The 24,123-nt window shown below is 45.1% G+C and overlaps 1 protein-coding gene across 1 annotated transcript in view; it reads right to left on the bottom strand.

Moving 5' to 3' along the window:
- The window catches only part of dnah5 (dynein, axonemal, heavy chain 5), a 531,647-nt gene that overhangs the window by 286,566 nt on the left and 220,958 nt on the right, over positions 1-24,123 (bottom strand). Inside the window, exons 28-36 of the mRNA XM_078539077.1 lie at positions 23,801-24,041; positions 22,262-22,461; positions 20,897-21,050; positions 20,508-20,671; positions 19,331-19,487; positions 17,523-17,735; positions 16,017-16,241; positions 14,266-14,438; positions 3,314-3,492 (exon numbers count right to left, since the gene is read on the bottom strand). Of these exons, the coding sequence (XP_078395203.1) occupies positions 3,314-3,492; positions 14,266-14,438; positions 16,017-16,241; positions 17,523-17,735; positions 19,331-19,487; positions 20,508-20,671; positions 20,897-21,050; positions 22,262-22,461; positions 23,801-24,041 (1,706 nt within the window). The remainder of the gene's footprint in view (positions 1-3,313; positions 3,493-14,265; positions 14,439-16,016; positions 16,242-17,522; positions 17,736-19,330; positions 19,488-20,507; positions 20,672-20,896; positions 21,051-22,261; positions 22,462-23,800; positions 24,042-24,123) is intronic.

Here is a 24,123-nt window from a genome sequence, read left to right as displayed (position 1 = left end):
TGTCAGATGATTGGGCCTGAGGTTTCCGCTAACTGTGTGGGTGGACACCCCATGCCAATGGCTCTAAAGGTCACAGCTGCCCTCAACTTCTATGCCTCTGGCTCCTTCCAGGGCTCGGTGGGTGATCTTTGCGGTGTCTCCCAATCAGCTGTCCACACTTGTGACAAGCAGGTTACAGATGCTCTGTTCAGGTGTGCATTAACCTTCATCTTCTGCTATTGGAACCAGGTAAGTGAGGCACAGTGAACCAGAGGCTTCGCGGCCAATGCTAGCTTCCCCCGCGTCCAGGGTGCTATAGACTGTACACATGTGGCCATCAAGGCACCAGCAGGTGAGCCCGGTGCCTTCGTCAACAGGAAGGGCTTCCACTCCATGAACGTGCAGATAGTGTGTGACCACAGGATGCAGATTCTACATATCTGGCCAAAGTACCCAGGCAGCTCCACAGCTGGCATCTCCCCAGTTGTCGCAGCCTCACTGGATGCAACGGTCACTGTCAGAGGGGGGGAGGAGCTGCCGCCCTCATCCGGAGTGCCCTGAGAGGAGCCCACAGAGATGACAGGCAGCTGCTGCGCCGACAAGGGGTCGCTTTGGACCTCCCTGCTCACCGTGGATGAATGGGAACCAAGCTGGGAAACTTGGTGCCCAGGCCATCTCCCCACACTGGCACGGACTAGCTGAGGTCAATGCCGATGTGAGGTCTTGCTGGTCCGAGTGCATCCCCAGGAAGCCCTGACAAGTCTCCTGGAGTAGCCTCTCCACGAGAGATGCCACTCTCTCCGTGGAGGACACATGGCGCTCAGACATGGCGGACTCCTCCACCACGGATACCAAGCTAAGCATAGCCTCATGTATCTCCGCCAGGTGCTCCCGCACACATTTCCTGTGCTTGTTGCATCGCGGACGACTCCAGAGGCACATCATCAGGCACCGACTGAGCATGTGCCTGGTCCCCTGCAGTCCTCTGACTGCTGGCGCCATGGGCACTCTCTGTGTCTGCCATCTCCTCCAGTGACTGTGAAGTGCCCTCACCGCTGTGCCCCGGGGCACTAGCCAATGTTGTAATTCCCACCGAGGTGCTAATATCTGTGCTGGTGCCTGTCTCGCGGAGATGGTGTGACGTTGGTGAGATTTCAGTGCCCTCAGGTATGAAAGGGGGCCTCTGCTGCTTCTCCTCCCGGCCCTGCTCCGCTGATGCTGAAAGGAAGGACAAGGACATTGAGTCAGTTAACGTGGAGACAATGTGCATCCCTGTCCCCCGGTCAAGCCATGTTGCAAACTTCAATCACTGAACATTCAGCACTGCTTTGGCTGTTGGGAGAACAATGGTGATCTCACTGCTGGGCAAACATACCTGCCCGTGGCACCCCAGCCTCACTGACACTGGTGGACCTGGGCACATGGCGCCTCTCCAAACCTAGGGCCTCCTGCTCGAAGCGGCTGAGAAATGCTAACTGTGCCAGGCCGCCGCCAGTCCTCACCCGCTCAGCGGCATTATGTGCATTCTTCTCCTGAAAAGGAGAGAAGAGCATTGATTAGTGCAACTTGTACCTGGATTCTCTTCACGGACGGCCCACCCTAACCAGAGTATGGCATTGCAGGGCTCCAGTGCCTCCGCACCCAGCTGCTGCTGAACACTCACACAAAGATGCTAGGCTCATTCCGCCCCCGTGCCCCACCCCCATGGCTAAATGCTGCCTACATCACATTAGGCACCACACGGTCTGACCTTCCATAGCAAGGAGGCGCAAGCACGTGGAGCCAAGAGGGCAGCAGATCGATTGTTGCCACACCACCTTGAAGCTCCCCTCCCAGCATGTCATCACCCTGACTTTGACATGTCCTCGAGTTCCAGCACTGGGCCTAGGTGCAGCTCCTCCAGGTTTCCCCCAAAACAGTCATGTGGGTCTCAGTGTACCATATGCTGCGGGGGCAGAACCCATCTCTTCACCACCCTCTCGGGGTGACCTCAGCATGGACAATATCTGCTGGCCCACCCAGTGAGGGACACATGCCATCAATGATTCAATGCAGTCACTACACTCAGACTTAAGGGGAGGTGGTGGCGCTAGGGGGGAAGCCCACCTGTTGGGTTAAGTAACCAATGCCAACATGGTATTCACCCTTCCTGAATGCAACAAGTCGTTGAAGTGCTTGCGACACTGGATCTAGGTGCGCTGCACCATGTCGCGGGAGCTCACCACCTCCGCCACCTCCTCCCAGGCACCTTTGGTAATGTGGGGGGGCCTCCTCCTCCTGTCCCGGGGTACGAGGACCTCCCGCCATCTCCTGGAGGAGGGCAGCAAGACAATCATCGGAGAAACGAGGGGCCCAGTGCCCCCCCGGCCCTACCCTCCTGCCTGGCCTGCTCACCAGCAGCGCTCTGGGGAGCCCATCCACTGGCCACGATTCACAGCCTCTGAAAGGCTGCAGCAGCTTTTTAAACAGGTTGCAGGGTCGCCATTGGACCCCCCGGTCATTGCAGTCCCGCCGCAGCTCGCCCACTCCCGCTGTCCTTGGGAGCCACAATTCACGCTGGGTGGGCCTTAATTGGCCCGCCTGTGTAAAATGGCGGCGCAGACCCAATCATGGGCAGCAATCAGGTCCGCGCCTGCCCGCTCCCGCTCTGCCCCACCCCAGGCCAGCCAGAAAATTCTGCCCTTAGTGTATAACATTACCCTAACATAAAACATGTGTAGCACTAATTATTTTCTTCTACACAGGAATAATATATTTCAAAATGAATGTCATCTACTTACTGTGCAGAGATTGCTAGAACATGCATTTGACTATTTGCAGGTTACGGTAGTATTTTGCGCTAAAATACAATTAGATTCACAGCATTTTAACCTATCAAAGAATACTACACCGTCAAAAAGTCATCTGCATTATAAAATCAACCAAATTAACCCTTAAAAGTGAACAGAAATATAGACTGCAGCAGTGATAAAGCTAAACAATGGCTAGGTGGAGTTGTAAAAAGGTTTATATGGCAGATGAAGCTTTGTGATGTTCATCTAAGCAGAAGTTAGTTGCTTGTGCACCATCTAGTGGCCAATTTGAGAAAAACATGACCAGAGGCCTTACAGAGAAACATCACTTACCTACCTTCTTCACTGTACATAGTGCCTGTATCACACAGGGAGACAAAGAAGGCAATAGAGAGAAAAATATGGAATAATTCTCTTAACATACTATCAGAAAAATTGGGTGCATTTAAAATTGTAAAATTTGCCAATGTTTTCTTCAATTTAAGTAGACAAAGCTAAACAAAGCTAGTATTAACACTGTAGCAATTCTCTAAACTGGTCACCTTTAAAAATTCTCCCAAGTCCTCTGAAGTCCATTTGATCTGAGCAGTTAAATACCACCACGTACTTCCCAAGGCACCTCCCCATGTCTTTGGTAGTTTCAGTCTTTCCTGTCCCTGCTGGTCCTGCAGGAGCTCCTCCCATGTTCATTCCAAGTGCCTGAGCTAGAGTGATGTAACATCTGAGATAAACAGAATAATATATGCTCATATTTTGTTTAAATAAATAATCAGCTTGTTGAATGCTAAATGTTCAACCTCCTGAATCAGAGGCAAGAAGCAGACCAATTGACCACCTCAGAGCCAGAAAATTGTGGGATCCAGTCCCACATCAGGACTTGAGTAAATGATCTTGTGTGATAATTTATTGGAATGTTGAGGGAATGTTGCACCAATAGAGGTGCATCTTCCAGATGGATGTTCAAGTGGATGTTAAAAGTTCCATGAAACTATTGAAAGTGTTCTGGACAACTGTACTCCCTCAACCACCCATAAAAAGGGCTAAAAGGGCATTCATTGCATTGCTACTTATGGAATCCTATTGTGTGCAAAATGTATATTTCACTTGCCTATATAACAACAATAAGCATGTATAAAAGCTTTTCTTGGTTTGGCATGCGATATTGCTGAGAGGCAGCTAAAGTGCTATTTAAATACAAATCTCAACTCACATTCAGAGTGTGGCTGGCACACCTTGTCCGGACAGATTAAAAGGAGTTTCTGGCTGTGTTATACTTGACTGAGTGGTATTTGAACCTAACTGCTAAGACTGGAAGTACGCAACTTTCCCAAGTATATAATGAATACACAAAAAAATTCTCCTTAATGAATGCAAAGAAAGGAAAATATAACTTAATAAAGGGATTGCTAGCAGCATCAACTTGCTCTATGACACCATGGAGGGAGCACGTTGCTCAGATCATGCACTAAATCAATGTGATTATTATTTTACAATTTACGTACTGACAAATGAGGTTTTGCGATGCCTCACAAAGGGAATCATTTTCACATTTGCAACCTGGGCAGATCATCATCCTTTAGGGAATCCTAACACCTCATTCTATTGACTTCAATGGAACGATAATCTGTGGGCTTCTACCAAAGGACAGATGATCCTCTGCGCCAAATGGTGAAGCTTAAAATTATTCGCAAGATTTTTGGTGGCTTATACTCAATGGTGCCAATTATTTTGTATGAAGTATGGAAGAGGGAAGACTGATTGGACTGTCAGCACGACAACTTCTATTTATATAGCACCTTTAACAAAATAAAACACCCCCAGGCTCTTTTCAGGAGCATTACAAAGCAAAGCATGGCACCAAACCACATAAGGAAATATTTGGTCAGATACCCAAAAGCTTGGTCAAAGTAGGTTTTCAGGAGTGTCTAAAAGGAAGAAAGAGAGGTAGAGGGGTAGAGAGGTGTAGGGATACAATTCTAGAGCTTAGGAACTAGGCAACTGAAGGGGCAGCAACCAAAGGTGGAGTGATTAAAATCAAGGATGCTCAAGAGTCCAGAATTACAGGAGCGCGGCTATCTCAGGGGGTTGAAAGGCTGGAGAAAGGGAGGGACGAGACTACAGAGGGATTTGAAAACAAAGATAAGAATTTTTTTAAAAAGCATTTTAAATTGGGAGCCACTGTAGGTCAGTGAACACAGGGACGAGTTAAGAAATAGGCAGCAGAATTTTGGATGAGCTCAAGTTTACAGAGCATAGAATGTGGGAGACCAGCCAGGAGTGCATTGGAATAGTTAAGTCTAGAGGCAACAAAGTCATGAATGAGGGTTTCATCAGCAGATGAGCTGAGATGGGTGAATTTTGGTGATGTTACGGACTAGAAATGGGTAGTCTTCTAAAAAGCACATTAAAAGCTCAATTAAAATTGTGCCTTAGACAAATGATCGCCACCATTGGATAAAACCCAGATGAGGATTATCACTTACTCCAATGAAAAGCAGTCATGAAGCTATGTGCACAAGGAATTTGTAGAGTAAGGGGTTAACATCAGAAGTGACTGATGCTGATGTAATTACTGATATAACTATGATGCAATGTCATATGATTAAGTAACAGATCTGGAGGGAAGTAGATGTACAAAGTCGTGTAAATAAACAAAAATATTTTTTACGAATTACAGACCAAAGTAGCTTTCATAGAGAAACTGGCAAATCCTAAATAAACTCCATCTTGACCCTGAATTCAAGACAAAACATGGTGGCAGCAGACAGAGCATAAAAGGCCCATAAAAACTACAAATGAATACAGCTGACTGAAAGACTGCAAGTCCTTGGGAAAAAAATTGAAGACTTACCAAAGAAAGAAGCATCGTAGGTGCAGCAGATGCAAGTTGACACACAGACCCAGAGTCCAGACAGCAGTAAGTGCAGATCATAATCTACAAGCCAAACTACTGAAGCAGCAACAGATCCAGAGCTTAGGATAAGCATGGAGTCTACATTGCCACTCCCAGAAACTTTCTGACGCGCTGAAGGCTCCCAACAGGCTCAACACTGGAACAATTGGAGAAAGAGATTCTCCAGATACCATAGAGCTTGCATAAGAAGGAACAAAAGCACCAAGTCAGTGCTTTACGCTATGCTCTAGGGGCTAATACAGATGATGTAATAGCGAGACAAGGAGCGGAATCACCCCAGATTTGCACTAAGTGCGGTAGCAGGCAGGAAAAAGAATGTTTACCTTCCAGTCGCAATGACGCTTTTCACGCTGTACCGTCCCAATCCTGCCTCATTAATCATGCATTATCGGGAAACATGCCATTTCAATGGTGGGCGGGCTCTCATTCGCCCGTCATGTCATCACCTCTCCACTTCCTCACACCAGATGCCATGTTTAAAGTGCGTCTGCGTGCACACCTCTAAGTGCTTTCGCACAGAAGAATTGCCCTAAAAAGCGAGGAGACTGCGGCCCCCCCCCACCCGATTCAATGACGTTTCCCTGGAATGCCTTTTGGGTGCCATGGAGGCCCGCTGTAATGTCCTCTACCCCAGCTCTAGCGGCAGAAGGGACAGCAAAATGACCAAGCCGGCTTGGGAGGTGGTGGCAGCGGTGGTTAGTGCCAACGCCCTGCAAAAGAGGACATCCACCCAATGCCGAAACAGGATAAATGATCTCCTCTGTTCTGCCACAGTAAGTCACTCTTCTCATCACTCTCAAATCACACACTCACAAACCCATCACACATTTACGGGGATCTCACTCACTGCCAGTTCAAGAGATATCACCATTCACTCTCTCACACACACCTTCATTGTCCTCATCCTGTCCATGGCACCACTCACCACCCACACATGCCAGGCATCCTTCTCATCTGGCCTGGCAGGCATCCCGCTTACACTCTATCTGTATTCATGCAGGACAAGCTGGCACACAAGAGGGAGGGGTCACAGACTGGTGGAGGATTAAGGTTCTGACAGACTGTGGAAATAGAGCCATCCAGCTGGCCGGCGAAGATCTGGACCATTCCTGTGCTGATGGTGAGATCGGCGATGCTCTGCCAAGTGAGGATCCAGCAGTGCAACATCCATCAGACAACCATGCTGTGAGTGATGTGTCCTGTTTCACAGGCCACTGCCATTCACTAAGTATCTCCCTTTGCTTTCACAGGCACATCTGGGAAACAGCCGAGGGGGCCCACGACCCAGGTCTTCGACTCAAGCCCTGAAGACACCTCAGAACAGGAATCTGCTGAAATCCCAATTGAAGACCCGTCACAGCACTCACCCATACCCTCCATCAGCGCAAAGACACGTACCTCGGTAGGACCTAGTTCTAGTTGGCTGCATCTCCATGACTGGAGCCTTATCACAGAGGGTCTGCCATCAGCCAGACTGGAGTCAAACGTTCACCTTTAAACCAAAGTGATGGTCCAGCTTCACACTCAGAGTCACCATCTGGTGAGCACATCGCACTGTCTGATCCACAACAGTCAGTGGCAGGATTGTCCCAGGTCCCGGTACTCGGAGGACAGCTGGAGGCCAAAAATCTGCTGAGTCCGAGTCAAATGATGAACCTCTGGATACGGTCATAACTCAATTGCTGAAGCTGCAAAGGCAAGCCCGAGAACGTCAGGAAATGATGCCCGCTGCACTCCTCAGATTGCAAGGCATGATGGAGGAGTCCATCCACCTTCAGTCTGAAGTGATAGCGCCAGCATGCCAATGCACCAAGGTCAACACTGGTAGGATGGCAGCCACCATGGTCCAGGACATCGGTCCTGCACTGCTGCGTGGGCTGAACTCCATCGCTGATGCCATCGTTGGCCTCCAACAGTGTCAACGTGAGACAGGTGCGAGGCAGCACAATCTCATTCCAGCTTCCCTTTCTCCTCAAGGAGTCAGCCACAGGCCCTCAGGCACCCACGGGGAGGAGGATCAGCAAGTGCACATTCTGGGGTCATCAGCCCAGGTGACTCCGGGAGTGTCCAGCCCATCTGAATCCCCTCTTCCTGTGACCCCAGCAGCTCCAGCTCAATAAGCCAAGGAGGGTGCCACTGCCAGCAAGACCCTGAAGGCAAGCCTGAACCCTCCAGGTCCCGGCCCTCCAGAGGACGCCAATCAAGGTCATCACAGACAGGGTGTCACAGTCAGCAGGCTGTCTCCATCTCCGCTGTAGATGTCAGGGGAACACCAGGCATAGCGGCAAGGTGAGGAGGGTGAAGAAGATGTAGTTGAACAGCCTGGGCACGGGTGTTAATCACTTGTACATAGTGTTCCCTACTGTAAATAAACTCCCAAGAATGTCTCCTTGCCTATGGCTCCTTGTTATGATGAGCAGTGTTCGTATCACTCAGATGTGAAACCTCAGTTTCTGCACAAGATAAAGGCAGGTGTCTCAGTCCAGGGCCTCTTCCCTGCGCGGTGCGTAACCTTCAGACCAAGTGATGATCCGGCCTCACACTCCCTGGACACATTACTGATGCCTGCACCTCGATGGTGCTTGTCATTGCTGCCAGAATGTTGTAGGCAGGCGTCACAGAGTTCCATCATTCTCTCTGTGTGCTCTCAGTGCCTTTAAGCTGGGGCTGACCCCTCATTTCTTCAGCATCTGTGACCAGAGACGCTGCGCTCTTGAAGGGGTCAGGTGTTGAAGGCTGACAAAGGGTCAGGTGCATTTAAAGTTTTACAGCTGCAATTCCATGATATGATACTGATCAGAGTGTGAGCAAGCTGCCCTTGGCCAGAAAGGAGTCAGACATTCTCAGAGGCTACGTGAAGATCTATGGAGTATCCTCACTGTATGCCGTCATCATCCTCCTGCAAGCAAGCGACCATTAGGGTCTCCACTGCATGGGCTCCATGACAGGAGCATTATCACAGAAGGTATGTATGCTGCTATCAGCCAAACTGGTGTCAAATGTTCACAGGTGCATTGTGAGGATCCATGGATTGTCCTTGCTGCATGTCATCATCATCCTCTGCGAACCTAGCTGCTATGAGGGTCTGCCGAGCACGCCTGCCTCATTTGGCCAGTGTGATGGCCTCATCGCCATCATCCTAGCCTTTGATGACCTCCTCACCCTCATTAGAGGAGACCTCCAGCTCCTCCTCAGCCAGCTCCTCTCCCCATTGCAGCGCCAGGTTGCAAAGGGCACAGCAGATGATGACGATGCGTGGCACCCTCTGTGGAATGTATTGCAGGGCTCCACCAGACCGGTCCAAGTACCAGAACCTCATCTTCAGCATCCCGGTGGTTTGCTCCACCAAGGAGCGAGTTGCAGCATGAGCCTCATTGTACCTTCTGTCTGCTGCAGTCTGAGGTCACCACACGGGTGTCATCAGCCACGGCCTCTGCAGGTAGCTCTTGTCCCCGAGGAGCCGTCCCTGCAGCCTCTGTGGACCCTGGAAGACATCAGGGATCTGAGACCTACTGAGAATGTAGGAGTCGTGGACACTTCCTGGGAACCATGGGCAGACCTGCAGGATGCGGTTGTTGTGGTCACATACCTGCTGAACATTCAGCGGGCTGAAGCTCTTGCGGGTGACACAGTTGACCACGTTGCCACGGAGATCTGAGAGCCATGTAAGTGCAGTAAATGGCATTCTAGATCTATGGGAAACCCGAGATCTGGGCAAATCCAATCGCTGTTGCATCCTGGCTTCCCTGGTCCCAGGCAAAATGCACAAAGTTGTGTGCCTTTGCGAAGATGGCATCTGTGACCGTGACCTTTGTGGGTGGAGGCTTGTGATATCCCACAGAGGTCACCTGTGCAGCCCTGAAAGGAGACACTGGCATAGAAATTGAGTGCAGCGGTCACTTTCACAGCCACTGGCGGTGGATGTCCTCCATGACTCCAGTCTTTGGTGACATAGCGCTTTCTTGATCATCTAAAGGAATGAAAGGCAGCATCTACAGACCCTTGGTCTAGCTAGGTGCCAACTAGCGACAGCTCGCTGTGGCTCTTCAGCAGCGAGTGCGGGAGCCCTAGCTGCCTCTTCTGCCTGGGGGTGCTGCTCCTGCCTTTGCGTAGCCAGGCGCCTCCATCGCACTCTTCTCCATTGTCTCCGCTCTCTGTACACCATGAGGCATACAGCTAGGTCACCAGGCTGCATGCTCCTGATGTACTCCTCCTGTAGGATGGGAGAGAGAGATGTTAAAACTGGATCAGTCTAAAATTAGAGGTAATGGGAATGGAACAGATGAATTATACAAGCCTGTCAAGGTTTCGATCAGTTATGCATTTGTACAAGTCTGATCTTTATCAGTGTTTAGTAGAGTGCTAGCAAAAGGAAAACACATCTCATCTTCTTACCTAACCCTGTTATAACCAATAATGTTAGGTGTAAATCCTCTATCCAAAAAATTAAGTACACTGTAGTGAAACATCATAAACTCCTTAATTACAAAATATACTAACTTATCTGAACAATGTTTTGAAACACCCTCTTTTCCTCTGCCCTCACTGCATTGTTGTTTAGCTTTACTGTTCTAAGAACCTCTGTTGGTTAAGTCTGAAGGCCCCTTAATGCATCCCGGAGAGTGCTGGTCACCACTTGGATGGCCAGAATTTAGTGCACTGCATGGCTGCTCGAAACCCCACCCACCTCCGCCCCACTGGTTGGCGGCAGCTTTGGCCACTGGACTGCATGCTGTGCTCTCAGCTCAGGCACAGGCATTCTCCTAACCTGCACTGCAAGGCTGCGCTGTTACCTTGAACCATGGGGTAGACTGGTCCAAACCTGAATGATGACATTGGGATGGGCTGTGAGTGCCTCCACCAGTGACTGCTCCATGGCCAGTTCTAGTAAGGAGATTGTACAACATGCCCAGTCATCCAATTGTTCTGCAGTCCACTAAAACTCACTAGTTTGCAATCTATGCCCAAGGAGTGAAAAGCTCTGGAGCATTTGGTGGCACTTTCAGACCTCTGCGTTGCTTCAGTGGGCAGATAAGCTAGAGGCCCGACTCCAAGCATGTCAACAAACAGAAAATGCTGGAAAAACTCAGCAGGTCTGACAGCATCTGTGGAGAGAGAAACAGAGTTAATGTTTCAAGTCCGTATGACCCTTCTTCAGAGCCAAAGAGAAGTGGAAATGTGATAAAATTTATACTGTTTAATGGGGGTGGAGCACGTGAAGCAGGATAGAAGGCCAGCGTTAGGCGGGGGCTAAGAGGAGACTGACAAAGATGTCATGGACAAAAAGACAAATGGAGTGTTAATGGTAGTGGTAAGCGATAAAGAAGGTGCTGATAATGGCATAAAGGTAGGAAAGCAGAATGTGTTAATAGTAGAAAAAGGGTCAGCACTGTGTGAAAGAACAACATGGAACAAGAAACAGATGGCCCTTTTGAGGATGGGGGAAGGGGCGGTGGTTGGAGAATAAAGGATAGAAAAAGGGGGATAAAAAAGGAGATGCTAAGCCTATATGTCTCTCCACGGCGAGGAGGGTCCCTCACCCACCCTTCGATAAAATCAAGAGCGAGACTGAACACATGTTAGAACAAAGAGTTCTCTCTCCAGTAACCACACTGGCAAAGTGGTGTTCTGGAATGGTCACAGTACCATAGCCTAAAGGTTCAATTAGATTCTGTGTGGACTTGACTAAATTAAACATGTCAGTAGAGCGCAAGATCCACCCAATGGCATTTGTGGATGAAAGTCTCTCTAAATTAGCAAAAGCATCCTCTTCACAAAATTAGATGCTAACTATGGCTTTTGGTAGCTGCCTCTGGACAAAGAGTCCAGATTGCTAACTACTTTTATCACCCCAATTAGTCATTATTGTCTTAGCAGATTAACATTCAAAATTACTTTTGCACCCCAGATATCCCAAAGAATGATGTCTCATCCCCTGGAAGGCATGGACACAGTAATATGCCATATGGGTGACATTCTCGTACACAATTCATCAAGGGAAGAGCATAACTGTCGAGTGAGAGCAATCCTCAAAGTTCTACAAGAAGCAGGTTCAACAATAAACGACAAATGTGAATTTACAAAGCATATGATAAAATTTTTAAGCAGCATTGTGCAAGCTTTGGAAATTACTTTCGACCCACAGAACACCAAGGTGATTAGAGAGTTCCCACAGCCTAAAAACATCACGAATTACAGATTCCTTGGGATGGTCAAATCAAGAGGACATGTTCCTACCAAACTTGGCAGAAATTAATGAACCAGCTGTTGAGACAAGGTCAACAGTGGCGTTGGAACATGGACCAGCAAAAATACTTTTGACAAGACCAAGAATCTGCTAATTTCACCACAAATTCTAGCGCACTATGACCCAGAACTGCAACAATTGTAGCAGCAGACGCATCATCTACAGGCTTGGATGCAGTGCTGTTTAAAGTTCAAAAAGATGGACAAAGATGACCAGTTTATTATGCCTCAAGGTCTCTCATGGACACAGAGAAAAGATATTTCTCAACTATTGAGAAAGAAGCATTAGCAGCAACATGGGCCTGTGAGAAGTTCTCTGATCATGTCATCGGGTTAAGGTTTAAAATTGAAAATGATGACAAGGCCTTCCCAAGATCATGGTTGCAGTACAGGAAAAGGATCAATGACCTCCTTCAATCTGCCTGCCTGCTTCATCAATGACCTTCCTTCCATCATAAGGTCAGATGAGGGGATGTTCACTGATGATTGCACAATGTTCAGCATTATTCGCGACTCCTCAGATACTGAAGCAGTCCCTGTCCAAATGCAGCAAGACCCGGACAATATGCAGGCTTGGGTTGACAAGTGACAAGTAACATTCATGCCACACAAGTGCCAGGCATGACCATCTCCAACAAGAAAGAAAGTTACCCATTGACATTTAACGGCATTATCATCGCTGAATCCCCTACTATCAACATCCTAGAGGTTACTGTTGACCAGAAACTGGATTCGGCTACCAACTTAAATACTGTGGCTACAAGAGCAGGTCAGAGGCTAGGAATCCTGCACCAAGTAACTCACCTCCTGACTCCCCAAAGTCTGTCCACCATCTACAAGACACATGTCAGGAGTGTGGAATACTCTCTATTTGCCTGGAAGAGTGCAGCTCCAACAACACTCAAAAAGCTTAACATCATCCAGGACAAAGAAGACCACTTGATTGGCACCCTTTCCACAAACATTCACTCCCTCCAACACCGACGAACAGTGGCAGCAGTGTATACCATCTACAAAATGCGCTGCAGAAACTCCCCAAGGTTCCTTAGGCAGCACCTTCCAAACCCACGACCACTATCATCTAGAAGGACAAGGGGAGCAGATACATGGGAACACCACCACCTGCAAGTTCCCCTCCAAGTCACTCACCATCCTGACTTGGAAATATATTGCCGTTCCTTCACTGTCGTTGGGTCAAAATCCTGGAACTCCCTCCCTAACAGCACTGTGGATGTACCTACACCACAGGGACTGCAGCAGTTCAAGAAGGCAGCTCACCATCACCTTCTCAAGGGCAATTAGGGATGGGCGATAAATGCTGGCCTAGCCAGCGATGCCCACATCCCATAAATGAATTTTTAAAAAAAATTAAAGTGGCACAGTGGCATGGGATTGTCCCTTGTGGGCATGTATTTGTGCAAGCGTGCAGCTAGGATAGGCAAGTGAATGCATGATCAGCCTTAGGACTGCATGGCACTTGAGGCCAAAGTTGTGACAGTTTGCTTGAGTGATTGGATACAAACTAACACATCACCAGGCCAGTATGTATGATGGGGATCTGTGCAGACAATGGAGTCAATTAGCATTTATCAAGTAACTAAATCTCTACTTTCTCCTGCAGGACTTGCAGACCCATGGTCAAAAGGAAAGGGCAAAGGCAGGTGGAGTGGTGCCTGATCTTGAGTACTCACCCCTGCTGAGGAAGAAGCCCTCCAGATTGCTCAAGGAAGAGGGAGGCTGATCTATTGCTGATACAGGGGCTGGAGTGGCAAGGCAGCAGAGTGAGAGCGCATCCAACCTATTGCTGCCATAATGAGCACTTGGGACCACACGAAGAATTGCGCTGCACTCATAGATCTGTGTGTAAATTTAATATGTTTCATTTTGTTCTCCTTTACAGGTGTCCACAATCCAGAACCAGGCCACAGCCACTGGAGACCGAAAACTCCACCTCTGGGCACGATGACACCATTGACCCAGAGGATGAACCATCATCTGCCACTCCTGCACCCTCCACCAGTTCAGCTACACCCACCCAGGTGGCGGAGGGGTAGAATTTGTAATCAGGACCATATTCTGGTGAGCGCAGCACAGGCATGCCCAAGCAGCTGAGCACGGCTGTGACAGCCAAGGTCCCAGGCACACAGAGGACTGCTGGGAATCAGGCCTACGCTGCTGACGGGCCTCTGGTCGCGGCCACATGGAGCCTGCTGGAAATGCAGCAGAAGTTAGGGGAACATATGGAGAAATGACAGAAACTATGCATATCTTTATGTGAATAAATAATAAATTTTTAAAAAAACACACGCGCGCTCAGCTCTTCAGTCTCCTCACCTGTCGGTAAGGGGTGTTATGACCAATCTGTCTGTGCAACCCAGGAACTCATTCTGATACGTGAATCGAACATCTGTAATGTTGATTAGCATCCTATCTAAGTCCTCATTGAAGTAAAATCTGCATTGTTTCAGCCATTCAAAATCTGTACGACTTTTAATGTGCAAGCGACACTGCAAAACAAAGTTTTCACATTGTTTACAGACCACAATTATCTCATACTGACCTCATAGTTATTCATCTTAAATTGAAAAGAGGAAATGATGGCTCTGTACATCTAGTTTAACATGAATGATCAGGAAACGCAACAACAACTTGTATTTATAAAGCACCTTTAACATAGTAAACACTGTGCTTCACAGCAGCGTTATTAAACTAAATATGACACCAAGCCATGTAAGGGTATATTAGAATTAGGTCTTAATGAGCATCTTAAAGGAAGAAAAGTTCAGGGAGGGAATGTCAATATTTAGGGCTTTGGCAGCTGAAGGCACAGCTGTCAATGGTGCAGCGATTAAAATTGGAGATGCTCAAGAATCCAGAATTGAAAGAACACAGATATCTCAGTGGGTTGTAGGGCTGGAATAAATTACAGATATGGGGAGAGGAAAGACTTGGAGGGGTTTGAAAACAAGAATGAGGATTTTAAAACTGAGGCATGGCTAAACCTGGTGCCAATGTAGTTCAGCAAGTACCATGGTGATGGATGAACAGGTGCGAGTTAGGACACTGGCAGCATGGTTTTGGATATCCTTAGGTTTACAGAGGGTAGAACGTGGGAAGCTGGCCAAGAGCGTGTTGGAATGTCAAGCCTAGAGGTAACAAAGGCATGGATGGGGGTTTCAGCAGCAGATGAGCAGAGGCACCAATATGGCACAAGGGTTGCAAGCAGTCTGTTTTAGCCTCAGAGAGGGATGGAGTCAGTGGCTTGGGAACAGAATATATGTTGGGGATGGAAAGTAATGCTTTTGGTCTTCCCAATATTTTTTCATACAGGTAGCCAAAATCACTCACCTAACAAGTTGTGCACGCTGGCTCAATTAAGATTCTCAAGATTGAGATCAATAGATTTTTGCTAAGTAAGGTTGCGTTGGGCATGGGTGAAGGGCAGGTCAAATGGAGTTGGGGTGCAGATCTCCTATGATTTGACTGAACAGCAGAACAGGTTTGAGGGATTGAATGACCTGTTGTGTAGTCCTCCCCACAGGGACAACAAGCCTGGCCTGTAGGAGATTAGGATGTACTTGCACTGAAAATAACATTCTTTCAAAAAGTCTTATGCAGTCTTTAACCAAATTTATCATAGTGGTGAAAAACTATATATTGGAATCATTGAATAATCCTAATGATAAACAAAACATGTATAGTAATGGTAAAAATATACAGAGGCAAAAATATTTTGCATTCCATCAAATATTGTCTTTATAGATTAGAAGTTGTGCCTAAGAGTTTTAAGTATTAACTTTCTCCAAATTTTCTCCTTCAAAAGTTTTTAAAGCTATGTCCAGTCTTTTTGTTCAACAAATAAAGACACCTGTCCACATTAAATTTTGCTTTTTCTAAAACAGTATAATAAAAAATAATTAGACTGGGTATCTTTATTATCATTATACTTTATTACACTATCACGGTCAATGTCTCACCAAACAACATGTGAGGTTTCAAACCTTTTTATCAAAACTTTCCATTAGTCAAATAATACCTTTATTCTGCTTTAATAAAGAGACAAGCTATTCATCTTTAATTCTTACCAGGTCGTCAAAGATATCTCGCTGGTGCACATGGATAGTGATAAGAGTCTCATATTTCACACGGTCCATTGCACTCAAGTCTTTTGTTGTCATGCCGATTAGGGTATTGAGCAAGTCTAAGAACAATTGATTGGTCTTTTGCATCACTTTTCGGTCATACTTGGCATTCGTTAATGCTTCCTCTGAATCCCTTGTCCAGATCATTTGAATTCCAAGCAATCCGACCTTTTAAAAGGAAAAATGAAGTTTGAAACAATCTGAAATTGAGTATGTTTTAAAGAAAAATCTGTTTCATGTTGAACATTGAGGGTTGGATATAAAAATTCTGTAATCAAGTGAAAAAATGCCACGTTTCAGCAAGTTTACTTCTGATATTTTTCATTTAAATAAATAAGTCTGACCCATTATGCTCTCATTTTTATTTTGAGTGAAATCCCCCTTTAGTGCATAAAAGATTGATTCTGTCATGGGATGCGATATAGTCCAGGATTTTACATTCGACGTGCGAGTGCGTGCCCGACACGCCCGAGCGTAATATGACGCGCAATGACGTCGGGTCGCATCGCGCACTCGCGTGATATTTCATTCGGCGGGCGCGTGCCAAAGTCGGTTGCATGCCCGCTGATAATTGAAAGGCCTATTAAGGCCATTAACAAGGTAATTAACTTGAAATTTACGATGCCTGTCCAACCTAACGGTTGGTGGGCAGGCAAAAAGGCCAAGCGGCCTTTACATTTTCTAGGAAACTTCATCCATAAGCAGGATGAGGTTTCCTAAAGCTAACACACATTAAATAAAAACTTTATTTTGAGATTAAAAACATGTCCCATTTCATGTGACAGTCACATGAGGGGACATGTTTTATTAAATTTTTATTGCCCTTAATTTTTTTAAAAAGCGCTTCAATCTCCCTGAGGCAGCTCCGTGGCTCTTTCGTGCACATGCGCGAACTGCATACCAGGCTCGGTTCTCCCTCCGCACCACCACCCACCTCCCCCCCCACCCCCCCCCCGCCCCACCCCCACACAAGTAGCGCTGAGCGCTGTCGCTCGCGATCCATGCAGGTCGGGCCTTAATTGGCCCGCCCACAGGAAATCATGGAGCAGAGCCGATCACGGGCAGCATTCAGCTTCCCGACCACCCCCGCCCAATGAGGGAAAAATTCTGGCCATAGAAATGATCCAATTTCCAGCACACCCAGCACCTTAAATTAAACAAGTTTGTGAAGCAACTGTATATTAAGAATTTATCTTAAAATATTTCTAGCTGTATCTTAAGAGAAGGATTGTGAAAGAAAACAAACAACAGGTAAACTGAAACACACTGGATCCTCACAAAATAAAATCTAATTGTTATTTTTCGAAGGGTAATTTTACAGAGATTGAAAGAAGGCGAAATTCCAACAAAATCGTCTTCTTCACAATGAAATGAGCTTGGCATAAAATATTATTGAGGTTTCTGCAAATAAATCAAGAGCATATTGTAATCTTTCAATCAGAGACATACCTGTGCCGGATAATAGTTAAGAAACTCAACAAGTTGGAAGGTGCTGTCCTGAATACTCATAGATGCAGAACGAATGATCAGATGGAGTGATTTCTGAGATTCCACAAGTAAAGCATTTAGCCAGACTTCTACATTTCCTTCTGCCATGACAGGCTTATCCAATTCAATGACTTCGCCCTCACGTGAAGATATAGCCAAAATACGGTCATATACCTGTTAATGTACATATAGTGACTCTGTAATGCCTGGGTCAGCAAGAATTGAAAAAATCAGTTCTAGTAGTTACAATGGGGGGGCAGTTGGTGTTGGACATGAGTTGACAGGGATAGGGCATGGTAATTGGATGATGGGGTATGAGGGGTGAGGGCTCGTGGGCCCAATATTTAACAATACAATTCAGATCTACGTCTGGGGACAGCGAGCCCAACACCATCCCGCACCCACATCCCCCTAACCCCAGAGCAAATATTGGGGTACATTTGGGGCACTTTTTCCTGAGGCAGTGCATTGACCCTGAAAATTTCCTGACTCAAGCTACCCATATTGGGAGCGAAAGTCCGGCCCTTAGACTCCAAATCTCACAGGGAGGTGTTATGATTGTTAGCTTTTCTAAATGGTCATACTTTAAATTGTCTATTTAAATCTAAGATAGAATAAAGTTGGAGAGTCTAAAGAATAGAAAATTAGCATTTCTACCTCTATACAAGGCCCATGCAATTTACATTGCCATGGAGCTGGACTTTGATGGGGGGAAGAGTCCATAGCAAGCCATTGTAGTATTGGCTTGCAGGATTTTCTAAGATATCCCTGAAACTCAGTGATAGGGAAGTCTGCAAGAATCTGAGAGAGAAAGACAGAAGAGAGATGGTGGCAGCCAGTCCTGCACCTGAAGCAGAAAAAATGCTGTCTTTATTGTTCACCATGCAGAAGGCAAATGGGATCTCATGCTCAGATTGAAAAGACCAAGTTCGTTAGGATTTAAACAAGGCTGGAAGATTTACCTAGCTTTGGCTAGAGGCAGGAATTTCCAGGGTAACCCTCACAGCGAAAGTCAGTTCAGGGATTAGAAGTTACCCAGCTCATATAGGTAAAAGGTAGCAGGCCATTGGGAGCAGAGAATAACTTTGGACTGGTCCTGGGAGGATAAAGTGTCCATTTGAGGGACATAGTAAAGTGTAACTGTGGTGTGGGATTGTTGGTCATGTTAGAAGTCACATTTGGGATCTTTTCTGTAGTTTAAACTATAAGTTCTTTACAATGTTGCTTTAAGTTTGTTTATTATAGTAAAAGTCTTAAAACTTGAAATCTTGTGTGATCTTTTCCGTCAGTCACTGGAATTCAAATATCCTTTTAGAAGTTATTGGTGTCTATGGGGATTGCAACATAACTTCCAATCAAAATAATTGTTCTCAGCAGCTCTGTAATCTAATGAATTCAATTATTAATTTCAATTTGTGTTGATCACTGGAGTTTTGCTCCTGCCCTGGAGCAGATTTCCCATTTTTCAGTAGTGATATAGGGTTCAATTTTCGGAGACACTGGCTGCACATGTTTGCTTCAGGCGGCTCAATTTTCAGTTCATTTGAATGAATGGACAGAAATTTAGCAGGTTCCATTAAACACCAGTTGTCCCCCTTGCTCGATTTTCCTTTATGCACTGCCCAGGTGATCATTTGTGCTGAAGCAAAATAAAAGAAAAATCTGCCTTCTATTGTCCTAATTCAAATAAAATGGGGAATTAAACTCAACTTATTAAACATTGAAGATAAAAAGCATGAATTAATTAACTCCCTTGTTCTTTACCTTACCCGATCATGGAAGTGGGCAGTTTTGAGGTTATCAAAAACATTCAACAGGTGTGCCTGAATAGTGTGAGAATCTGAAGCCTGGCCAAGAATTTCGAGAAGTGCTGGGTCAGATACAAAAAAGAACCGGGGAAATGATAGCCGTTTCTTTTCGAGGTACCTGTAATACAACAAGATAAACAAAGTGAAAACAATGAGGATTCACATCCAACCTCGTAGAAGGTCAAATGGCATTCAACCATACAAGACGGACTCTCCAAGCATCACTGCAGGTGTCCCAAACTTTGCAGTATTTGGATTTCTGCAGGGATCCCATTGACTACATTGTGCGAGTTGTGATTTGGTTAAAAGCTTAAACAAAGTTATAATAGCTATTCCAATGTAAAATTACAGACAATTTACAAATGTGCCCAACCTCATTAAAATTTGACAGTTTTATTAAAATCAGATCAAGTGGGAATGGAGCAGAAATTCATCTTTGACAGTAGCTCAAATGGATGGTATCACATTGGTTGCCTATTGTACATTCCACCTGATATTCAATGCAATGAAACTGACTTTCTTGCAGGTTGCATAACAGGTGTCTGAGACTATAGCATTGCTTCACGCTGTCACCCAGAGGAATTCTGCACCAACATTAGTTGTCACAAGCTGGATGTTCATGACTACACACAGCACATCTCTTTTCAAATGAAATTCATAGTCTAGCAGTAGGATATTTCAAGATTTCAAAAATACAAAAGAAGAATTTTAAGTTATGGAGATAATAAATCAATGTTCAATAGGGAGTTGAGCATGCAAGATAAGGACAGGAAGACAAGGCTAACCATAACATTTAACTTCTGCTTCTCACAATATGAGGATTAAAATTAATAGTTATGAGGCTTTAGTTCAACTAGAGAAAACTAATAGAAATGTTTTGCAGTACAATGTATTTCTATTGCTTAACATTTTAAATTTAAAGAAACTCATTTTACAGATAACATTGCAAAAACTAAACTATGGACTCAAAAATTAAGCTACATTCACAAGGTTCCAAACAAAAAATTAACTAAACTAAGCACATTTTAAAGAACTGAGTCGGATTTCAAAATTCAAAATCTGACCCCAATCAGTTTGACTGAAACAGATCTGCCTACGCCAGTGCAGCTAACAGCAGCTCTTTGGGTTGAAGTCTTACCCAGTCAAAGACTTCTGACAGATTTCCAACTGTTCTAGTAAATGTGGTAAAAGCTGCCCCATGGTTTCATCATCCACACAGCAGTGCACTACATTCGGAGTCTCATGTGCCCGAGTCATGATCTTCACCCAAGATTTGTCAATGTTTGAAAAACGTTTGGCTTCCTGTAGTCAAAGACAGTGAAAAAATCAATTTCAAAATAAAGGTTTAGTAATTCTGCCATTTCCACATCCCTACATAATATTCTCATCATCACAAATAAACCAGCCAATGTTCTTTGACACCCAGCTTCCAAAGAAAGTGAAATTTCATTCTGACAAGAGAAAGCCTGGGATCTTGTTCCAATAGGGAACCTGATCGATTTTATTAAAGCAAAACTTCATCCATACCTTTGGGAGCTGCTTAGCAATGTCTCCACCTACAAAAACAGCTTCCAAATAAATCCATAGGTTCTGTACAGTCATCCAGTTTTCAATAATATCAGTCGTGTTAGATAGATTATGGACCCATTTCTGAATCTGTGTCTTGAAAGGGGTATTATACCTGACATAAAACAAAGCACAACACAATCAAAAGGAATGCATCAAAAGGAACTACATTTGTACAATTGCCCCAATCCTACAACATCCATTTTATCAACAATCTTTCAAAATATGCATATTAAATGAGAAGGATTAACATACAATGGCGCAAATCTTCCAGTCTCCAGACCATTGGAGACCAGACACATGACCCAAGATGCGCACCAGGACCCTGTGGAAACCCGGAAGCATTGACATAGTGGGAACTGGCAGGGAAATTTCAACTTCCGATGGGCAATTCCCTTGCTCCCCAGAACTCTCTGCGAATGTCTCCGATTCTGAGTTAGAGCTGGCGACTTCAGACAGTTCTGATGTACTTGCCTGGATAGTTACCCAGGAAATGCTAGACAGATTAAAACTAGTCTAACACGTGCGTAACTCCAGAACTGACACCCCAATCACTCACACTGACCCTCCGACTTCCCCCTCAACCCCAACTACCCCCCCAACACCCCCCCAATCCGACCTGACTAACCCTCCCAACCACCCAACTACTCCCTGGCCCCACCCCTCGACCCAACCCTTCCCACCTATGCTACCAGCCCGACCACCTGACTACCCCCCACCCCCAACCAAACCTGCTGCTCCCCATCAACCAGCTACTCCTTCTGACCAGCCTGACTACTCCCCGACCCACCTACCCAATCACTCACCTGCCACTTCACCATCTGCCACCTGACCAACCTGCCACCCTACCGATTTTATTAAAGCAAAACTTCATCCATACCTTTGGGAGCTGCTTAGCAATGTCTCCACCTACAAAAACAGCTTCCAAATAAATCCATAGGTTCTGTACAGTCATCCAGTTTTCAACCACTCACCCATTCAATAACATTCTCACCAGACAGGAGCTAGTGCCATATAAAGGGGGCTGTCCTGTCCTCCACCCCAACTCTATAGCGCTGCAAAGGAGCTCTCGGAGGAACGCTGTGCTCCGCATCTCTGGGAAAGCTGGGCTCGGAAGACCCTGCAAGAAATGTGGAGAAGCGTCGAAGCGGGGTAAAGTTCAAGTGGAGTGGCAATTGGACAATGAGTGCCGCTCTTTGGAAGATCCTGGCCATTATGTAACGGTTTGAAAAAACATCTAAATCAAGCCATGAAAATCTGTTTTTATAATGGACAGCCAACTCATTTGAGACAAAATTATGAAGAGGATATCCGTGCACTGCAAACCTGTTACTCATCAGTGAGCCCAAGACCATCAAACTGTCCTCCATACTGGTAATGATTTCTGATGTACTGTCCCCTCTCAGTAGAAGTTCACCACGTGTTTTGAAACTGGCAAAAGTGAATGTTTTGCTATCCCACTCTGCTATAACCTGCTTCAATTTCTGCTCAATGTCTTTTTCTTTCACTGCACTAATGCAAATATCCTGAAATGAACAAACAAAACAGACAACTCCTGTCATGATGTTTTAACTGAAGGATCTGGCTTGTAGGTGAAGAATCTTAAATACAAACAATATGCAAATGTTTGAAACAACCATCATGAAATCAAATATTATTCAAGTATTATAATAAAATGTATAAACATAATTATGTTTTCAGCTTATATTTTCAATTTAAAAAACATACATTTAAAAAGAATGACAATTAAGTAGATATGGGCTTTATATATAGTTGATGCTTGTAGGTATTGTACTGCAGGTTAGAAATTGCTCAAATTTTTATGGTTATCGAATATATTTTCAGGTTAGCACTCTGGTCTATCCAGACCACAAACCACCTGCGGCTAATGAAGAAATAACATAATCCCAGGGCTTATGCTACTGTAAACCAGGATTAGTGTGCAGACAACAGCATCTGGGAAATGTCCTTCCAAATATCTCCCTGAAGTGGGAAGCCTGGCTTCCACAAGCCAACAGCAACACAGCGGATAATTGGCAATTCTGCAGCGGAAAAGTCAAGCCTAAATTTTCCTTATCCCCATTTACCAGCAATAACATTGAGCAATGAAGTACTGATGCACAAGTCACCTTCCCACCTGCACATTAACTTTCTTTTAAAAAATAGACTTTTGCAAAAAAAGCAGCAGTGAAATTGTTATTTCAAAATATGGTAGTATGATAAATCAGAAACATCTTATTTGATTCTTAATCATCATATTTTATGGATCAGGTATTTTTGTGACAATAAAACCTTTTAGCTGGACATTGGTCAAACTCATGACCACAAGAGGGTTAGGAGTGCATTATGGAAAATTTAATGTTTAGGCATTGTGGATCAGAACGCAATTCAAAATTCAGAATATGCTGCTTCTAGACTTTGACTAAATGGTGTCAGATAGTTGATCGTTTTTTAAAAACAAGTGAATATGTAAATATTTATATTTTTCCTGTTTAATTAACTTTAGGTTGTCAATGAAGTTTCCTGCAGGTTGATTCTATAATTTGTAAAAACCTGATTGGTTCATGAAAAGAAGTTCCTATAAAGATAATTCGGAAAATTAATGGACATAAGGTGGGCTTCCAACATGCCCTATTTCAAAAACTGTAAAGTATAATGATAGGAAGCTGTGTATGTTAATTTCTTAAAGACATCTCCAACAAAAGGTCTCAAAAGTGTGTAAATTTGGATGAAATGCCAGTAATGTTTACTGTTGTGCCAGACAACATATTATGGTATTCAACAACAAAATTAGATATTCATATCATTCTCTTAAGACTGTGCATCCTACAAAATCATTCCATATTTTAAACATACAACACATGCCTCAATTTCCTCTTTGTATTTCAGTATTGAGGCTTCCATTATGTTTCTCAGCTTGAAAGTTTCACTTTCCACATCAAAGTTGTGCCCCGTGGTTTCTGCAATTCGCTTCCAATGCCGTAACATCATAGCTTTGTTTGACATGTGCTCCAGGAGTGGGCAGCACTCACTGAAATCATCAATGGTTTGCTTCAGGTCCAAGAACGCTTGCCATTCTTTCAAAGCACGAGGAAGCTTGCGACATCTGCAGTATAAGAAAAATAATTTAAATACAAATAGTAAGGTCAGCAAAATATATTTATATTTTTAGATTGCAAGATCACAGC

This window comes from Cetorhinus maximus, chromosome 3, assembly GCF_964194155.1.
Source record: "Cetorhinus maximus chromosome 3, sCetMax3.hap1.1, whole genome shotgun sequence".
Taxonomy (NCBI): Eukaryota; Metazoa; Chordata; class Chondrichthyes; order Lamniformes; family Cetorhinidae; genus Cetorhinus; species Cetorhinus maximus.
The sequence above is the reverse complement of the archived record's forward strand: the minus strand, read 5'-3'. Positions and strand labels throughout refer to the sequence as shown.